At 41.8% G+C, this 19,502-nt stretch overlaps 1 protein-coding gene across 1 annotated transcript; it reads right to left on the bottom strand.

Annotated features, from left to right (window-relative positions):
• Positions 1–439: 439 nt before the first annotated feature.
• Positions 440–19,279, bottom strand: taf6l (TATA-box binding protein associated factor 6 like). The gene is made up of 11 exons (XM_003229706.4): positions 19,224–19,279; positions 17,663–17,840; positions 15,967–16,053; positions 15,740–15,890; positions 15,584–15,634; positions 14,044–14,138; positions 13,859–13,933; positions 10,696–10,916; positions 6,631–6,763; positions 6,387–6,515; positions 440–5,064 (listed from the first exon to the last, which is right to left on the bottom strand). The coding sequence occupies exons 2-11, from the start codon at positions 17,807–17,809 to the stop codon at positions 4,303–4,305; spliced, it is 1,851 nt and encodes a 616-aa protein (XP_003229754.2). The 5' UTR covers positions 17,810–17,840; positions 19,224–19,279; the 3' UTR covers positions 440–4,302.
• Between the last annotated feature and the right edge of the window lie 223 nt (positions 19,280–19,502).

The following is a 19,502-nucleotide window of genomic DNA, read 5'->3' as shown; positions in this document are numbered from 1 at the left end:
CCTCTAGCCCCGCCCCCTGTGTCCTGGCAGGCGCCGCAGGACAGGGATAGAAGCTCAGCCCTGCCTCAGAGCTCGTAACTCCGCCCATCCCAATACATTTGTGGCCCCGCCCACCTCCCTCTCCCAGCAATGCATCTTGGACTAGGGGAGAGGCTCAGCCCCGCCCTCTTGAGCAGGAGCCACGCCCACCCCTATAAGCCACGCCCCCCTTTCCATATTTTTTCTGGAAAGGGGTGGCAGGCCAAATAACCTCCTAACCTTCCGATTTTGGATCCAAGTCTAAAATTGAAATACTGACAAACATGGCCTTTTTAGTTTTTGATAACAGATAAAATTCAAATATATTTTTGTTTAGTTTTTGATGGTTAATTGAAAAACGAAAGAACGAGCGATACCTATGGCCCTCAATGTTTTGAACTTCGGAAAAAGATTAGCTGAATTTAGAAGTTAAGGTAAGCATTTAATAGTGAATAATACGTAAAGTTTCACATGAACTTCGGTATGTTTAATCTTCCAGGCTTTTTCCTCATTTTTATGTGGTCTTCAAATAGGAAAGACAGAGCGATTTTTTTTTTGCAAAAGCTGGTGTCTATTTATTTGTGTTTTGTGTGAAAAAATGAAAATTCTGCCATTTGCAAAATTTCATAAAACAGTTCATTTGCATTTAATTCCAATGGTTCAAAGAATGTCAGGCTGAATGGGTCGGCTCCGATATATTTTCATCTTACCAAATCTGGATTTCTTTGCAAAAAGTTTGGACACCCCCGGAGTAGAGATATTGGGGCTCTGGGCCTCCACTTTTGGCGCCTAAACAGGGACTCGAGAAAATTCTGTGTGTTTCCCATTAAAACTTCTTGTTTCTAACTGGGAAATAAAGAGACTAGAGATATTGGGTCACTGGGTCTCGACACTTTTGGCGCCTAAACAGGGACTCGAGAAAATTCTGTGTGTTTCCCATTAAAACTTCTTGTTTCTAACTGGGAAATAAAGAGACTAGAGATATTGGGTCACTGGGTCTCGACACTTTTGGCGCCTAAACAGGGACTCGAGAAAATTCTCTGTGTTTCCCATTAAAACCTCTTGTTTCTAACTGGGAAATAAAGAGACTAGAGATATTGGGTCACTGGGTCTCGACACTTTTGGCGCCTAAACAGGGACTCGAGAAAATTCTCTGTGTTTCCCATTAAAACCTCTTGTTTCCAACTGGGAAATAAAGAGACTAGAGATATTGGGTCAATGGGACTCTACATTTTGGCGCCTAAACAGGGACTCGAGAAAATTCTCTGTGTTTCCCATTAAAACCTCTTGTTTCTAACTGGGAAATAAAGAGACTAGAGATATTGGGTCACTGGGTCTCGACACTTTTGGCGCCTAAACAGGGACTCGAGAAAATTCTGTGTGTTTCCCATTAAAACTTCTTGTTTCTAACTGGGAAATAAAGAGACTAGAGATATTGGGTCACTGGGTCTCGACACTTTTGGCGCCTAAACAGGGACTCGAGAAAATTCTCTGTGTTTCCCATTAAAACTTCTTGTTTCTAACTGGGAAATAAAGAGACTAGAGATATTGGGTCACTGGGTCTCGACACTTTTGGCGCCTAAACAGGGACTCGAGAAAATTCTGTGTGTTTCCCATTAAAACTTCTTGTTTCTAACTGGGAAATAAAGAGACTAGAGATATTGGGTCACTGGGTCTCGACACTTTTGGCGCCTAAACAGGGACTCGAGAAAATTCTGTGTGTTTCCCATTAAAACTTCTTGTTTCTAACTGGGAAATAAAGAGACTAGAGATATTGGGTCACTGGGTCTCGACACTTTTGGCGCCTAAACAGGGACTCGAGAAAATTCTCTGTGTTTCCCATTAAAACCTCTTGTTTCCAACTGGGAAATAAAGAGACTAGAGATATTGGGTCAATGGGACTCTACATTTTGGCGCCTAAACAGGGACTCGAGAAAATTCTCTGTGTTTCCCATTAAAACCTCTTGTTTCTAACTGGGAAATAAAGAGACTAGAGATATTGGGTCACTGGGTCTCGACACTTTTGGCGCCTAAACAGGGACTCGAGAAAATTCTGTGTGTTTCCCATTAAAACTTCTTGTTTCTAACTGGGAAATAAAGAGACTAGAGATATTGGGTCACTGGGTCTCGACACTTTTGGCGCCTAAACAGGGACTCGAGAAAATTCTCTGTGTTTCCCATTAAAACCTCTTGTTTCCAACTGGGAAATAAAGAGACTAGAGATATTGGGTCAATGGGACTCTACATTTTGGCGCCTAAACAGGGACTCGAGAAAATTCTCTGTGTTTCCCATTAAAACCTCTTGTTTCTAACTGGGAAATAAAGAGACTAGAGATATTGGGTCACTGGGTCTCGACACTTTTGGCGCCTAAACAGGGACTCGAGAAAATTCTCTGTGTTTCCCATTAAAACCTCTTGTTTCTAACTGGGAAATAAAGAGACTAGAGATATTGGGTCAATGGGACTCTACATTTTGGCGCCTAAACAGGGACTCGAGAAAATTCTCTGTGTTTCCCATTAAAACTTCTTGTTTCTAACTGGGAAATAAAGAGACTAGAGATATTGGGTCACTGGGTCTCGACACTTTTGGCGCCTAAACAGGGACTCGAGAAAATTCTCTGTGTTTCCCATTAAAACCTCTTGTTTCCAACTGGGAAATAAAGAGACTAGAGATATTGGGTCAATGGGACTCTACATTTTGGCGCCTAAACAGGGACTCGAGAAAATTCTCTGTGTTTCCCATTAAAACCTCTTGTTTCCAACTGGGAAATAAAGAGACTAGAGATATTGGGTCAATGGGACTCTACATTTTGGCGCCTAAACAGGGACTCGAGAAAATTCTCTGTGTTTCCCATTAAAACCTCTTGTTTCTAACTGGGAAATAAAGAGACTAGAGATATTGGGTCACTGGGTCTCGACACTTTTGGCGCCTAAACAGGGACTCGAGAAAATTCTCCATGTTTCCCATTAAAACCTCTTGTTTCCGACTGGGAAATAAAGAGACTAGAGAAACTGGGTACCTGGGCCTCAACACTTTTGGCGCCTAAACAGGGACTCGAGAAAATTCTCTGTGTTTCCCATTAAAACCTCTTGTTTCCAACTGGGAAATAAAGAGACTAGAGATATTGGGTCAATGGGACTCTACATTTTGGCGCCTAAACAGGGACTCGAGAAAATTCTCTGTGTTTCCCATTAAAACTTCTTGTTTCTAACTGGGAAATAAAGAGACTAGAGATATTGGGTCACTGGGTCTCGACACTTTTGGCGCCTAAACAGGGACTCGAGAAAATTCTCTGTGTTTCCCATTAAAACCTCTTGTTTCCAACTGGGAAATAAAGAGACTAGAGATATTGGGTCAATGGGACTCTACATTTTGGCGCCTAAACAGGGACTCGAGAAAATTCTCTGTGTTTCCCATTAAAACCTCTTGTTTCCAACTGGGAAATAAAGAGACTAGAGATATTGGGTCAATGGGACTCTACATTTTGGCGCCTAAACAGGGACTCGAGAAAATTCTCTGTGTTTCCCATTAAAACCTCTTGTTTCTAACTGGGAAATAAAGAGACTAGAGATATTGGGTCACTGGGTCTCGACACTTTTGGCGCCTAAACAGGGACTCGAGAAAATTCTCCATGTTTCCCATTAAAACCTCTTGTTTCCGACTGGGAAATAAAGAGACTAGAGAAACTGGGTACCTGGGCCTCAACACTTTTGGTGCCTAAACAGGGACACGAAAAAATTATCTGTGTTTCCCTTTAAGACCTCTTGTTTTCAACTGGGAAATAAAGAGACTAGAGATATTGAGTCACTGGGTGTCGACACTTTTGGTGCCTAAACAGGGACTCGAGAAAATTCTCCGTGTTTCCCATTAAAACCTCTTGTTTCCAACTGGGAAATAAAGAGACTAGAGATATTGAATCACTGGGGCTCTATATTTTGGCGCCTAAACAGGGACTCGAGAAAATTCTATGTGTTTCCCTTTAAAATCTCTTGTTTTCAACTGGGAAATAAAGAGACTAGAGATATTGGGTCACTGGACTCTACACTTTTGGCGCCTAAACAGGGACTCGAGAAAATTCTTTGTGTTTCCCTTTAAGACTTCCTGTTTCCAACTGGGAAATAAAGAGATTAGAGATATTGGGTCAATGGGACTCTACATTTTGGCGCCTAAACAGGGACTCGAGAAAATTCTCGGTGATCCCCATGACAGTTGGCCAAAGATATCCGGGCACTGTGCACCAGACTTCGAAGGGGTTGAGTGATTTTTGGAGCGGTCCGCAGACATCAGAGGGGCAGGTAGAGGGAGTATTCAGAGTGGACCCCCTTCTTGACGGCGGTCTTGGCGGTGCGGCCAATCATGGGCAGCTTCTGTGCGTAGCGGGAGACGGGGCTGGGCCCGTGGTGCTGGACGAAGCGGGTCTGGAAGAGCCGGCCTTGGCACCGGCGCTCCACTTGCCGCCCGGCGATGACGAAGCTGAAACGCGGCGGGGCGGCGCTGGGGCTGAAGCGGCACTTCTGGAAGACCTCCCGCACCCCCGGGTGGCGCGCCGCACTCACGCCGCCACTGCTGCCACTCCGGACGCGGGCCAAGCTGGCTGGCCGGTGCAGCGTTGACCGCCCGCTCGAGACCACCTCCTCCTCCTCGCGGGGGCTGATGTTGGCAGTCAGCTGGGGCATCTTCCGCGCGGCCGTCATGTCAAAGGCTGGGAGTTCTTTCTTAGTATCCAACGGCTTTGGACCACCGCCGGTTGGCCGGTCCGGAGGGCACGGCCCGGAGCCCGTCCCGAAGCGGGTGGCCAAGCTGTCCCCGAAGAAGCAGTACAGCTCCTTGTAGATCTCATCCAACGGGACGTCTGGCGGGTTGGCCGGGATGGTGCCGGCACCGGATTGGAGGAGGTGGCTGGCGATGCCGAAGCCAAGCTCGACCTGGGGGTCCTGGAGGGGGCTGAGCCACGGGCAGCCTTCCTGGGCACGGACACCCGTCTCCGCCTGGGCCGCGGCCGGAAGCGACTGGGCCTTCATCTTGAGCAGGCGCTCCACCGCCACCTGCAGGGAAGAGCAGGGACCACACCGCGGGAAAGGTTAAAAGGTAAAGGTTTCCCCTGACGTTAAGTCCAGTCATGTCTGACTCTGGGGGTTGGTGCTCATCTCCATTTCTAAGCCGAAGAGCCGGCGTTGTCCGTAGACACCTCCAAGGTCATGTGGCCACTGGCATGACTGCATGGAGGGCAGTTACCTGAAGTGGTACCTATTGATCTACTCACATTTGCATGTTTTCGAACTGCTAGGTTGGCAGGAGCTGGGGCTAACAGCGGGCGCTCATTCCGCTCCCCGGATTTGAACCTGGCAACTTTTGGTCCGTAAGTTCAGCAGCTCAGCACTTTAACACACTGTGCCACCAGAGGCACCACAGGAAAGGTTAGTCTTGCTCAATTGTCTTTGTATATATTGACAGTCCCTAAGTTACAGACATCTGTAACTTGTTGGGTGAGAAGGCGGGATATAAATATTGTAATAAATAAATAATAATAAATCTGATTTACACATAACTCCTCGCTAAGAATGTAGGGGCAGAGACAATAGGAAGTGAGAAGAATCTTGTATATTATTATTATATATACTGTATATACTCGACTATAAGCCTAGTTTTTCAGCCCTTTTTTTAGGACTGAAAAAAAAAACTTCCTCAGCTTATACTCGGTGAGGGTCCTGGTTGGCTTATATTTGGGTCAGCTTATACTCGAGAATATATGGTACATTTATTATTGTTCTCTATTATTATTGGTATTATTACATTTATTCTTTTTCTCTATTATTGTTGCTACTACAGTAGAGTCTCACTTAGCCTCACTTATCCAAGTTTCTGGATTATCCAACGCATTTTTGTAGTCAATGTTTTCAATATATCATGATATTTTGGTGCTAAATTCATAAATACAGTAATTACAACATAACATTACTACGTATTGAACTTCTTTTTCTGTCAAATTTGTTGTCTAACATGATGTTTTGGTGCTTAATTTGTAAAATCATAACCTAATTTGATGTTTAATAGGCTTTTCCTTAATCCCTCCTTATTATCCAAGATATTCGCTTATCCAAGCTTCTGCCGGCCCGTTTAGCTTGGATAAGTGAGACTCTACTGTATATTTTTTCTTTAAAAATTTTTGTTCTCCACTATTATGTCTTTTTTTTCTCTTCCTCTCATTTTTCCTACTTTTCTATAATAAAAATATTGTTCTCCCACTTTCGGTGTATACTAAATTTTTCTTATTTTCTCTTATGGTATATGAAATTTCAATAAATACATATTTTAAAGAAAAAGAAGAAAAGTCCCAAACCCGCTAAGGTAGTCACGGAGGACTCACCAGAATGGCCCCGTAGACCTTGTGTCCGTCAGCCTTGACCTGAGCATTGGAGACGGAGTAGTCGTCCAGCACGGCCTGGAGGTTCGACCAGTAGGTGGACAAATGCGGATAGAGGACCCGTTCCACAGCCTGAGTGGAAGAGACATGGAAAAGCCAGTGGTCAACCAATGGGACAACTGGTCAGTCTTCTGGGTCTGTCTGACCAAGGGACAGCCCTGCCCGGCTGGGAGGGAAGAGGCCTCACCTTCCACCCCAAGGCGTGGAGACCCACCACGGCCCCGTAATGAGAGCAGAGCGGCCGGACCGGGTCGGACAGAACCTTCTGCAGCGAGAGCAGGATCTGCGGGAAGAGGCCGCCCACCAGGTCGCCGTGGGTCCTGCCGACCAGAAAGAAAGTTAACCAGAACTCTCAAGGAATTGTATTGGTGTCAGATTCATTTCATGACTGGTACAGATATAATAATAATAATAATAATAATAATAATAATAATAATAATAATAATTATTATTATTAACAACACACCAGACATCACAGTTGTGGAAAAGAAAAAGGTTTGGATCATTGATGTCGCCATCCCAGGTTCTTGGGATGTTCGAGAGTTCTTGGAGAACGGGAGAAGTCCCAGCAGATTGGAGGAGGGCGAATGTGGTCCCTATCTTCAAGAAGGGAAAAAAGAACGACCCAAACAATTACCGTCCGGTCAGCCTCACATCGATACCAGGCAAGATTCTGGAAAAGATCATCAAGGAAGTGGTCTGCGAACACTTAGAAACAAATGCGGTCATTGCTAATAGTCAACACGGATTTACCAAAAACAAGTCATGCCAGACTCATCTGATCTCTTTTTTCGATAGAGTTACGAGTTGGGTCGATACAGGGAGTGCTGTGGATGTAGCCTACCTGGATTTCAGTAAGGCCTTCGACAAAGTCCCCCACGACCTTCTGGCAAGGAAACTAGTAAAATGTGGGCTAGACAAAACTACGGTTAGGTGGATCTGTAATTGGCTAAGCGAACGAACCCAAAGGGTGATTCTCACCAATGCGTCGTCTTCATCATGGAAAGAAGTGACAAGTGGAGTGCCACAAGCAGGGCTCCGTCCTGGGCCCGGTTCTGTTCAGGATCTTTATTAACAACTTAGACGAAGGGTTAGAAGGCACGATCATCAAGTTTGCAGACGACACAAAACTGGGAGGGATAGCTAACACTCCAGAACACAGGAGCAGAATTCAAAACGATCTTGACAGACTAGAGAGATGGGCCGAAACTCACAAAATGAAGTTCAACAGGGACAAATGCAAGAGACTTCACTTCGGCAGAAAAAATGGAAATCAAAGATACAGAATGGGGGACGATGCCTGGCTTGACAGCAGTGTGTGCGAAAAAGACCTTGGAGTCCTCGTGGGGAGGAAGGTGAACATGAGCCAACAATGTGATGCGGCTGCTAAAAAAGCCAACGGGATTCTGGCCTCATCAATAGGGGAATAGCGTCTAGATCCAGGGAAGTCCTGCTCCCCCTTATTCTCTTCTGCCTTGGTCAGACCACACCTGGAATCACACTGTGTCCAATTCTGGGCACCACAGTTGAAGGGAGATGTTGACAAGCTGGAAAGCGTCCAGAGGAGGGCGACTAAAATGATGAAGGGTCTGGAGAACAAACCCTATGAGGAGCGGCTTAAAGAGCTGGGCATGTTTAGCCTGCAGAAGAGAAGGCTGAGAGGAGACATGATAGCCATGTACAAATACGTGAAGGGAAGTCCTAGGGAGGAGGGAGGGAGCTTGTTTTCTGCTGCCCTGCAGACTAGGACACAAGGGAACAATGGCTTCAAACTACAGGAAAGGAGATTCCACCTGAACATCAGGAAGAACTTCCTCACTGTGAGAAGGGCTGTTCGACAGTGGAACTCTCTCCCCCGGACTGTGGTGGAGGCTCCTTCCTTGGAGGCTTTTAAGCAGAGGCTGGATGGCCATCTGTCGGAGGTGCTCTGAATGCGATTTCCTGCTTCTTGGCAGGGGGTTGGACTGGATGGCCCATGAGGTCTCTTCCAACTCTATGATTCTATGATTCTATGATTCTAGGTGACAGTCGCATTGACGAAAAACAACAGGAAAAACTCAGCCGCTCTCAGGACCTCAAGATTGAACTTCAAAGACTCTGGCAGAAACCAGTGCAGGTGGTCCCGGTGGTGATGGGCACATTGGGTGCCGTGCCAAAAGATCTCAGCCGGCATTTGGAAACAATAGGCATTGACAAAATTACGATCTGCCAACTGCAAAAGGCCACCCAATTGGGATCTGCGTGCATCATCCGAAAATACATCACACAGTCGAAGTGTTTGACTTGGGATTTTGTGATATGAAATCCAGCATATCTATCATGTTTGCAGTGTCATACAATAAAATAATAGTAATAATAATAATAATAATAATAATAATAATAATAATACATCACACAGTCCTAGACACTTCGGAAGTGTTTGACTTGGGATTTTGTGATATGAAATCCAGCATATCTATCTTGTTTGCTGTGTCATAATATAATAATAATAATAATAATACCAGAGTTCTACCAGAGTCTGAACCAAACAACAGACACAGTAACCACAAAGCCAGAGAAAACTGCAACAACGAAGTTCTGGAAAGAGCTTTGGGATAATAATAAGAACTACAACAAAAACGCTGGGTGGATAAAGGAGTTTGAAGGAAAAATCTCACAGAACAAAATGGAACAGATGGAAATAACAACTGAAATGATCAGCAAACGAGTGCAAAAAGTCAAGAACTGGACATCGCCTGGTAGTGATCAACTTCATGGATTTTGGCTCAAACATCTGATTAGTTTACATGGAAAAATGGCCCAACAATTCAATGAGATGCTGCAGAAAGGAAGTATCAGTGAATGGCTAACAACTGGAAGAACATACCTGATACAAAAGGATCCAGCAAAAGGAGCAGCACCAGGAAACTACAGGCCAATAACGTGTCTGCCCACTATGTTTAAACTACTGACTGGCATCATAGCTGACAGAATTCAAGATGAACAGAAAGGCAACAAACAGAAAAGCAGGGGCACAAAAGACCAGTTATTGATTGACAAAATGATTCTGGAGAACTGTAAGAGCCGAAAAGCTAATCTTCACATGATGTGGATTGACTACCAAAAGGCTTTTGACTCACTCCCACACAGCTGGATCATCAAGTGCCTGGACGCCATCGGGATTAGTAAAAACGTTGGCACCTTCATTGGAAACATGATGGAGCACTGGAAAACTGAACTGTTTGTTTGAAATGAAAGCTATGGACTTGTCAACATCAGGAGAGGAATTTTCCAGGGAGAGTCATTGTCCCCTCTGCTTTTCATTATTGCCATGATCCCTCTGTCAACAATCTTACAAAAAACAAATCTCGGCTATCAAACATCTAAGAATTCTCACAAAATTTTGCATCTGATGTACATGGATGACCTGAAGCTGTATGGAAAAACAGAAACAGAAATCCAGTCTCTGACCAACACTGTCTGAATCTTTAGCACTGATATCAGCATGGAGTTTGGTTTGGACAAATGTTCGACAGTGGCATTGAAGAAGGGAAAAACCATTGAAAGTGAGGGCATAAATATGCCTAATGGCCAAACAATAAAGAGTCACCAGCCAGAGGCCTATAAATATCTGGGCATACTACAGCTGGACAACATCAAGCATGAACATGTGAAGACTGTGGTCAGTAAAGAATACACACAAAGGGTCAGAAAAATTCTCAAAAGCTAGCTCAATGGAGGCAACACCATCAAGGCCATAAACACCTGGGCCATACCTGTCATAAGATATACTGCTGGCATCATAAACTGGACACAGGTAGAACTGGACAATTTGGACAGAAAAACAAGAAAACTCATGACCATTCATCACTCACTGCACCCTCGCAATGATGTTGACCGGCTGTATCTGCCTAGGAGATCAGGGGGCAGAGGACTCTTACAAGTCAAACAAGCAGTCAAAGAAGAAGAACATGCCCTGGCAGAATATGGAAAGCAAAGTGAAGAACCTGCTTTGATTAAAGTCAAAAATCAGAAACTCCTCAAAGCACATCAGACAAAAAACCAGTACAAGAAAACCGCACTACAAACTAGAGCTGACAGCTGGCACAACAAAACATTGCATGGAAAGTTCCTTGACAAAATTGAAGGAAAGGCTGATAAAGAGAAGACCTGGCTCTGGCTCACGAATGGGACCCTGAAGAAGGAGACAGAAGGCCTGATCCTTGCAGCCCAGGAGCAAGACATCAGGACAAAGGCCATTCAGGCCACTGACCGGAAGATGTGTCCGAGGAGCATGGCGGCGTAGTCCCTGAGGGTCCAGTGGTCGTTGAGGGGGTTGATGGAGGCGGCCAGGGGCTCCAGGACGCAGTACATGACACTGGCGATGAGGCTCTTGACGTAGGAGCCCAGGTACAGGTAGGGGTTCTGGATCAGGCTCCGGGCCACGTGCAGAAGGCGGCTCAGCTGCTCCAGGTCATGGCTCACAGACTTCACCTGCCGGGAAGCAGGGAGAAAGGTATTACAGGCCACCCCTAGTTAAGAACGGGGTTGAGACAACAGGAAGTGCGGGAGATTTTATATTACAGTAGAATCTCGCTTATCCAACATTCGCTTATCCAACGTTCTGGATTATCCAACGCATTTTTGTAGTCAATGTTTTCAATACATCGTGACATTTTGGTGCCAAATTTGTAAATACAGTAATTACAACATAGCATTACTGCATATTGAACTACTTTTTCTGTCAAATTTGTTGTCTAACATGATGTTTTGGCGCTTAATTTGTAAAATCATAACATAATTTGATGTTTAATAGGCTTTTCCTTAATCTCTCCTTATTATCCAACATATTCGCTTATCCAACATTCTGCCGGCCCGTTTATGTTGGATAAGTGAGACTCTACTGTATTATTATTATTATTATTATTATTACAGTACCGTATATACTCGAGTATAAGCCAACCCGAAAATAAGTCGAGGCACTTAATTTTACCACAAAAACAACTGGGAAAACATTGACTCAAGTATAAGCTGAGAGTGGTAAATTTCAGAAATAAAAATAGATACCAATAAAATTACATTACCATATATACTCGAGTATAAGCCGACCCGAATATAAGCCGAGGCACCTAATTTTACTACAAAAAAACTGGGAAAACATTGACTCAAGTATAAGCCGAGAGTGGTACATTTCAGAAATAAAAATAGATACCAATAAAATTACATTAATTGAGGCATCAGTAGGTTAATTTTTTAAAAATATTTACACAAAACTGTAATTCAAGATAAGACAGTCCAACTCTGATTAAATCATTATTCTCATCTTCTTCAATGTAAATGTGCTTATGTATGCTTTTAATAATAATAATAGAGTAAAATAATACATGTAATAATAATAATAATAAATACAGGAAAATAATACATGTAATAATAAACAGCGTAGAATAATAAATGTAATAATAATAAGATCAGAGTGAAATAATAAATGTATTAATAATAATAATAATAATAATAAAAGTAGAGTCAAATAAATGTAATACGGTAGTAGCAACAATAATAGAGAAAAATAATAAATGTAATAATAATACAGTAAAATAATAAATGTAATAATACCAATAATAATAGAGAAAAATAATAAAGATACCATATATACTCGAGTATAAGCTGACCCAAATATAAGCCAACCAGAATCCTCACCCGAGTATAAGTCAAGGGGGGCTTTTTTAGTCCTAAAAAAAGGGCTGAAAAACTAGGCTTATACTCGAGTATATACAGTATTATTATTATTATTATTATTATTATTATTATTATTATTATTATTATTATTTACTAGCTTGGGTACCCAGCGATGCCCAGGTTATTCAAACAGGGCCTTGTTTGTTTTTGGATGTTAGGTAATATCAGTTTGGTCATAGGTTATGCTATTTCCTAGGGGGAAAAAAACTCAGTCTTTGCTTTTGTTTTTATGAATGCTCCCATTAGAAAATGCATAAGGATGTGGGTGAACTACCATTCCCAAAAATCTTAGGTCAATCCTCCCTAAACTCTGCCAGTATTCACATTTGGCCATGTTGGGTTTGTGTGCCAAATTTGGTCCAGATCCGTCACTTGCTGGGTTCAGTGTTAGTCAGTCAGCAATTTATTACGGTCTATGACCAGAATATATAGAAATGGGCACAGGTGCCCGAAAAGGGGAATCGCAGTTCCCATAAAAGTCAGATAAAAGAACAATTTAAAAACATGCTATAATAAAAACAAATTAAAAGCAGACTATTAGCAGGGTCAGCTAATAGTAAATATCGATCCACTAAGTGGCTTTGTAGGGTCAGCTAATTGTAAATCTCGATCCACTAAGTGGCTTTGCTGCTCTCGGACTCCTGTTCTGCAATAACCTATAGCGTCGCCAGGTTCTGTGCTGGGTTCAGTGTTCTCTGGATAAGGGTGAACTATTTTAAAGCTAATTGTATTGCTTTAATCTATTTCTGTAAACCACTCCGAGCCAAACTGGGAGTAGCGATATACAAGTCTAATTGTGCCGTCGCGCCTGGGGCTGTAAACTCTTAGTGAAAGAGGCATGGACGTGACATCTTTCCCCAGGGGATTGCTTCTTGCCCTCCTTTAGGGAAACTGGAACTCCCAAGGACGAAAACACTGTAGTTAACTCAAAAACTGGGTTTATTCTTCACAAAGGGGGTAAAAGAAAATATACATTACAGTCTTTGATTGTTTAAGTCCATGAAGCTTGTCCAGATCCCTCTTTCTCTGGCTGTGAATGCCGGAGCAAACTCAGCCTCAGTCCAATGACCTATATCTGAAGGCAAGAGTCTTCCTCTGTTGCCAAAGGACTGATGTGAAGGCGCTTGAGACTCCTCAACGTTGTTCAGGTTGGCCCTGAACATGAAGTGTGAGTCTCAAGGGTAAGAACCTCAGAATTGGTGCTGAGAGGTAACCTTTGAAGGGCTTTTTGAGCCAAGCCTCTCTTTCACGTCCATCCGATAGAGAACTTGCTGATGGAATGAAAAGGAGGAAACACAGTCCTACTCCAGGAAGAGGTGGAGCCAAACAGTTTTGCTGAGTGAGCAATGTAACAGGTACAAACAACATTGATTGACAGATATAAATAACCAATCCAACTACATTTACAGGGTAAGGGCAAAATCAGGCATGATACAACAATTCAAATCTTGAAACTTATAGTTTGACATATAGATGGCGCCACTCGCGCCGTCACACTAATAAATAAATGAATAAATAAATAAATAAAACTACAACTCCCAGATTCCCAGGGCAATCACCCCAAAACTGTCCACCAAAAGTTGGTCAAATAATGCCTTTTCTACTGGAGACACTTAACCGTCTGGGCCAGGCTGTTTACTGGGTTTGATAGTGGGAATAGTAGGTACATAATGGGGTGTGGACACAGACCCCAGACTCACCCCGCTCACGACGTACACAAAGTAAGGCAGGAGGGCCGCGATTTTCGGGTTGGTCTGCAAGTCCTGAAGGGCGACCTGAGAACGGGAGGAAGCAAAGGCCAATATTAATCCTAAATCCTCATGGTGACTTTGACTGGAGTCCCAAAAGGTCATCAAGGGCCCCTTCTTTTGGCCCTCGGACCCACCTTCATCAGCTGTGGGTCATCTCCCAGGACGGCCCGGGTGACGTGCTGGTAATATTTCAACAGGTCATCCGTCAAGGCGGAAACAGCGCTCGGAACTGGGGAGAAACAACGCCTTGATTGAGATTCTACTTTTCTCCCAAGAATAAGACTCAAGAATTAATCCTCTAAATCCGGCGGGCCTGAGTTCTGTACACTCATTGTAAAACAACGCTTAACTTTTTAAACTATAATAATAAAAAATTAAAAAGTAATAATAATATATAATTGAGTATAAGCCGACCCGAATATAAGCCGAGGCACCTAATTTTACCACAAAACAACTGGGAAAACATTGACTCCAGTATAAGCCGAGATACCAATAAAATTACATTAATTGAGGCCTCAGTAGTTTAAATATTGTTAAATACCTCAAACTGTAATTTAAGATATGACTGTCCAACTCTGATTAAATCATTATTTTCATCTTCTTCAATGTCAATGTGCTTATGTATCCTTTTAATAATAATAGAGTGAAATGATAAATGTAATAATAATAAATGCAGTAAAATAATAAATTTAATAATAAATAGAGTAAAATAATAAATGTATTAATAATAAGAATAGAGTAAAATAAATGTAAAAGTAACATCAATAATAGAGTAAAATAATAATAATAATAATAATAATAATAATAATAATTATTATTATTATTATTATTATTTGACTTGTGGTTTTGTGAAACGAAATCCAGCATGACTATCTTGTTTGCTGTGTCATACAACGTCGTTGTGCCAATAATAATAATAATAATAATAATAATAATAATTTTATTCTTATACCCCGCCCCATCTCCCTGAAGGGACTCGGGGCGGCTTACATGGGGCTGTGCCCGGACACAACAGCACAAAATCAAAACAAAAACAATAAACAAATCAGCCAACAATAAAACATCAACATGGATAAAAACAGTCATAAAAGGTCAATATACAAAATAATGTTAAAATCATGAGTTGGATCAAAAGATCTGGACCAAGGTGCAGAAAAAATGTTAAGTCATCAGGGAGGGGTATATAAATAATATATGTAATAATAATAATTAATAGAGTAAAAGAATAAATGTAACAATGCCAATAATAATAGAGCAAAATAATAAATATACCATATATATTTGAGTATAAGCCGACCTGAATATAAGCCCACCAGGACCCTCACCCAAGTATAAGCTGAGGAAGTTTTTTTTTCAATCCTAAGAAAGGGCTGAAAAACTAGGCTTATACTTGAGTATATACAGTAATTTATTTATTTTATTTATTTATTTGCGACATTTATATACCGCCCTTCTCACCCCGAAGGGGACTCAGGGCGGTTTACAAGTATATATACATACAATATATTATATTATACAACTATATTGCAATATTATTAGTAATATTGCATGTAATATAAATATACAATTATAACAGTGAATTATAAGTATTATTACATTGTATTACAACATAATATTATTATTAATATTAATATTATAATAAAAATATGTAATAAAAATATGAAGTGACCTTACCAGACCCTTGTGGCTCCAGGTTACCTTTTCCATCGAGGTAGGAGACATGAACTGGGAAAAAAGGAGATAGGATTATTATTATTATTATTATTACTATTACCACTACTACTACTACTACTACATCCTTCCCCCAAACTTCACCGCCATGATCCTCACCTCTCACGGCCGTCTCGGCACACCCCTTGGGGATGTTGGTGGCCAGGGCCAGCTCCACCAAGTTGATCTCGCGGTCCTCCTGGAAGTAGAGCTCCCCTTCCTTGAGGGTCCGGAAGGGGAGTGGGTCCTGGGAGCCGTAGCCGCAGACGGCCTGCGCAGGAGACACAAAAGTTGGACCCGGAAGCCCTTAACATTTTTTCAATTCCCCACAAACCCCCAAAACTCACCTCCACGTTGCTCCAGCGCAGAGCCCGGTTGAAGTCCTCCACCGTCAGCTTGCGCCGCTTGGTGTGCTTCATGAACTGGGAGCTGTTCTGGAAGCCAGAGGGAGACAAGGAGAAAACTATAAGTCATGCACGTACTCCGCCGCGGTTTTTCCAATAATAATAATAACATAATAACTTTATTTTTATACCCCGCCTCTATCTCCCCAAAGGGGACTCAGGGCGGCTTACATGGGGCCTGAATAAAAACAATAGCAATATAAAACACAACAATAGACAAGAGACATGCACAATTATAACAATGTAAACATTACCCAATAAAAAATGACAAAAACTAATAAAAACATGGATTAAAACGGCGAAGTTGTAAAAATAGACTGGGTAAAGTGCACCATATACTGTATATACTCGAATATAAGCCTAGTTTTTCAGCCCTTTTTTTAGGACTAAAAAAGCCCCCCTCAGCTTATACTCAGGTGAGGGTCCTGGTTGGCTTATATTTGGGTCAGTTTATACTGGAGAAAATATGGTACATTTATTATTTTTCTCTATTATTATTGGTATTATTACATTTATTATTGTACTCTATTATTGTACTCTATTCCCATCCCAATTTGCACTTCCAAGAATTTGCAGCACTTTATCAGTCACCTCGTGTTTACAATATTTATATGGTGCACCTTACTCAGTCTACTTTTACAACCTCTCCATTTTAATCCATGTTTTTATTAGCTCTTATCATTTGTTTTTACTGGATAATGTTTAAATTTTTATAATTGTGCATGTTTTTTGTCTATTGTTGTGTTTTATGTTGCTATTGTTTTTATTCAGGCTTGGCCCCATGTAAGCCTTTGGGGAGATAGAGGCGGGGTATAAAAATAAAGTTATTATTATTATTATTGTCAGTATTACATTTATTTTACTCTATTTTTATTATTATTATTAATACATTTAATATTTCACTCTGATATTATTATTACATTTATTATTCTACGCTATTTATTATTACATGTATTATTTTCCTGTATTTATTATTTTTATTACATGTATTCTTTTACTCTATTATTATTAAGCACATTTACATTGAAGAAGATGAGAATAATGATTTAATCAGAGTTGGACAGTCTTATCTTAAATTTGAGCTTGATGTAAATATTCAAAAACATTTCACCTACTGATGCCTCAATTAATGTAATTTTATTGGTATCTATTTTTATTTCTGAAATTTCCCACCCTCGGCTTATACTTGAGTCAATGATTTCCCAGTTTTTTGGTGGTAAAATTAGGTGCCTCGGCTTATATTCGGGTCGGCTTATACTCAAGTATATATGGTAAATATTGTAAACATGAGGTGACTGATAAAGTGCTGCAAATTCTTGGAAGTGCAAATTGGGATGGGAGTATAACCTGTGTCTATATCAAGTTGACAAAGGTAAAAAGTGCAAACAAAACTGGTCACGGATACAGGATTGTTATGGGGATGAGCAATCTTTATCCAAAGGCCTGAGTGAAGAGCCAGCTTTCCAACAGCTTGAAGAAGAAAAGAGGCCACAACAGGAGGTGTTGACAGAAGTCAGATCCGGATAAATGACACAGAAAAGAGGCTACAAAGGAGATCTCAGGGAACAGAACGTGGCCCATGTGGTCTCTAAGATTCTATGATTAGTATGGAGTACGAGGCCGGACTTGCCCGTCTCACCTGTGTGGCCTCGCGTAGGCGGTAGCAGACGTCCTCGGCCAGGAGGGCGGCCACTTCGTCGCTGAGCTCAACGCCGGCACTCTCCGCCATCAGCCGCACCGACTCCCGGGGAATCTCCGCAAAGCGGCGCTCCTCCCGCTCCGACATGGTGGACGATTGGAAAGGGAGAAACCCCTGCCTGCAAGAACACGGAGCAAGCAAAAGGTGAATGTGAGCACCATACAGGCATAATAATAATAATAATAATAATAATAATAATAATCAGCTGATGACCCAAAATGCAAAATGATCCTTGCAGCCCAGGAGCAAGACATCAGAACAAAGGCAATTCAGGCCAAGATCGAAAAATCAGCTGATGACCCAAAATGCAGACTGTGAAAGGAAACTGACGAAACCATGGATCATATCCTCAGCTGCTGTAAGAAAATCGCACAGACAGACTACAAACAGAGGCACAACTATGTGGCCCAAATGATCCATTGGAACGTATGCCTCAAGTCCCACCTCCCAGCAGCAAAGAACTGGTGGGATCACAAACCTGCAAAAGTATTGGAAAATGAGCATGCAAAGATACTATGGGACTTTCGAATCCAGACTGACAAAGTTCTGGAACACAACACACCAGACATCACAGTTGTGGAAAAGAAAAAGGTTTGGATCATTGATGTTCCCATCCCAGGTGACAGTCGCATTGACGAAAAACAACAAGAAAAACTCAGCTGCTATCAGGACCTCAAGATTGAACTGCAAAGACTCTGGCAGAAACCAGGGCAGGTGGTCCCGGTGGTGATGGGCACACTGGGTGCCGTGCCAAAAGAGCTCAGCCGGCATTTGGAAACAATAGACATTGACAAAATTACGATCTGTCAACTGCAAAAGGCCACGCAACTGGGATCTGCAGCATCATCCGAAAATACATCACACAGTCCTAGACACTTGGGAAGTGTCCGACTTGTGGTTTTGTGATACAAAATCCAGCATATCTATCTTGTTTGCTGTGTCATCATATAATAATAATAATAATAATAATACTTTATTTATACCCCGCCACCATCTCCCCACGGGGACTCGGGGCGGCTCACATTGTTACAAAAGTAACACCACAAATACATTAGCACAATATACACAGTTTAAGACACAATAAGGTATATTATTATTATTATTACAGTAGAGTCTCACTTATCCAACATAAACGGGCCAGCAAAACGTTGGATAAGCGAATATGTTGGATAATAAGGAGGGATTAAGGAAAAGCCTATTAAACATCAAATTAGGTCATGATTTTACAAATTAAGCACCAAAATATAATGTTTTACAAGAAATTGACAGAAAAAGCAGTTTAATACATGGTAACGTTATGTAATAATTACAGTAGAGTCTCACTTATCCAAGACTCACTTATCCAAGGTTCTGGACTATCCAAGGCATTTTTGTAGTCAATGTTTTCAATACATCGTGATATTTTGGTGCTAAATTCGTAAATACAGTAATTACAACATAACATTACTGCGAATTGAACTACTTTTTCTGTCAAATTTGTTTGTCAATAAATGACTCTTACCTGGCCCACTCTTCCTCAGGCTGTAACTCCTCCCTTTTCAGTCGGAGGCGGGGCCAGTGCCTATTGGGTGCCGGGAGCATACGTCATCAAGGGCGGACCCATCCCTCCTGTCAGTTGGCGGTTCTTGTTCTTAAAGGGCCCGGTTCCATTTACAAATCGCTACCTTTTAGATTTGGGATAATTCGCATGCGCACAACGACACCTCTTAGAGATGTGACCCAAGGCTAAAGAGGAAGTTAATTCTGTGAATTTTAAATAATAACCCTTCAGGGGAATAAA

This window comes from Anolis carolinensis, unplaced genomic scaffold, assembly GCF_035594765.1.
Source record: "Anolis carolinensis isolate JA03-04 unplaced genomic scaffold, rAnoCar3.1.pri scaffold_14, whole genome shotgun sequence".
Classification (NCBI taxonomy): domain Eukaryota; kingdom Metazoa; phylum Chordata; class Lepidosauria; order Squamata; family Dactyloidae; genus Anolis; species Anolis carolinensis.
Note: the sequence above shows the minus strand (reverse complement) of the source record. Positions and strands in the feature narration are given on the sequence as shown.

Bases quoted from the DNA above. Each gene is read 5' to 3' on its own strand.
- taf6l (XM_003229706.4), bottom strand. From the start codon at position 17,809: ATGTCGGAGCGGGAGGAGCGCCGCTTTGCGGAGATTCCCCGGGAGTCG. The intron at 15,635-15,739 runs GTGAGGATCATG...CTTTTTTCCCAG, and splicing joins TGCCGAGACGGCCGTGAGAG to TTCATGTCTCCTACCTCGAT. The intron at 6,516-6,630 runs GTGAGGCCTCTT...TCTTCCACTCAG, and splicing joins TCCACGCCTTGGGGTGGAAG to GCTGTGGAACGGGTCCTCTA.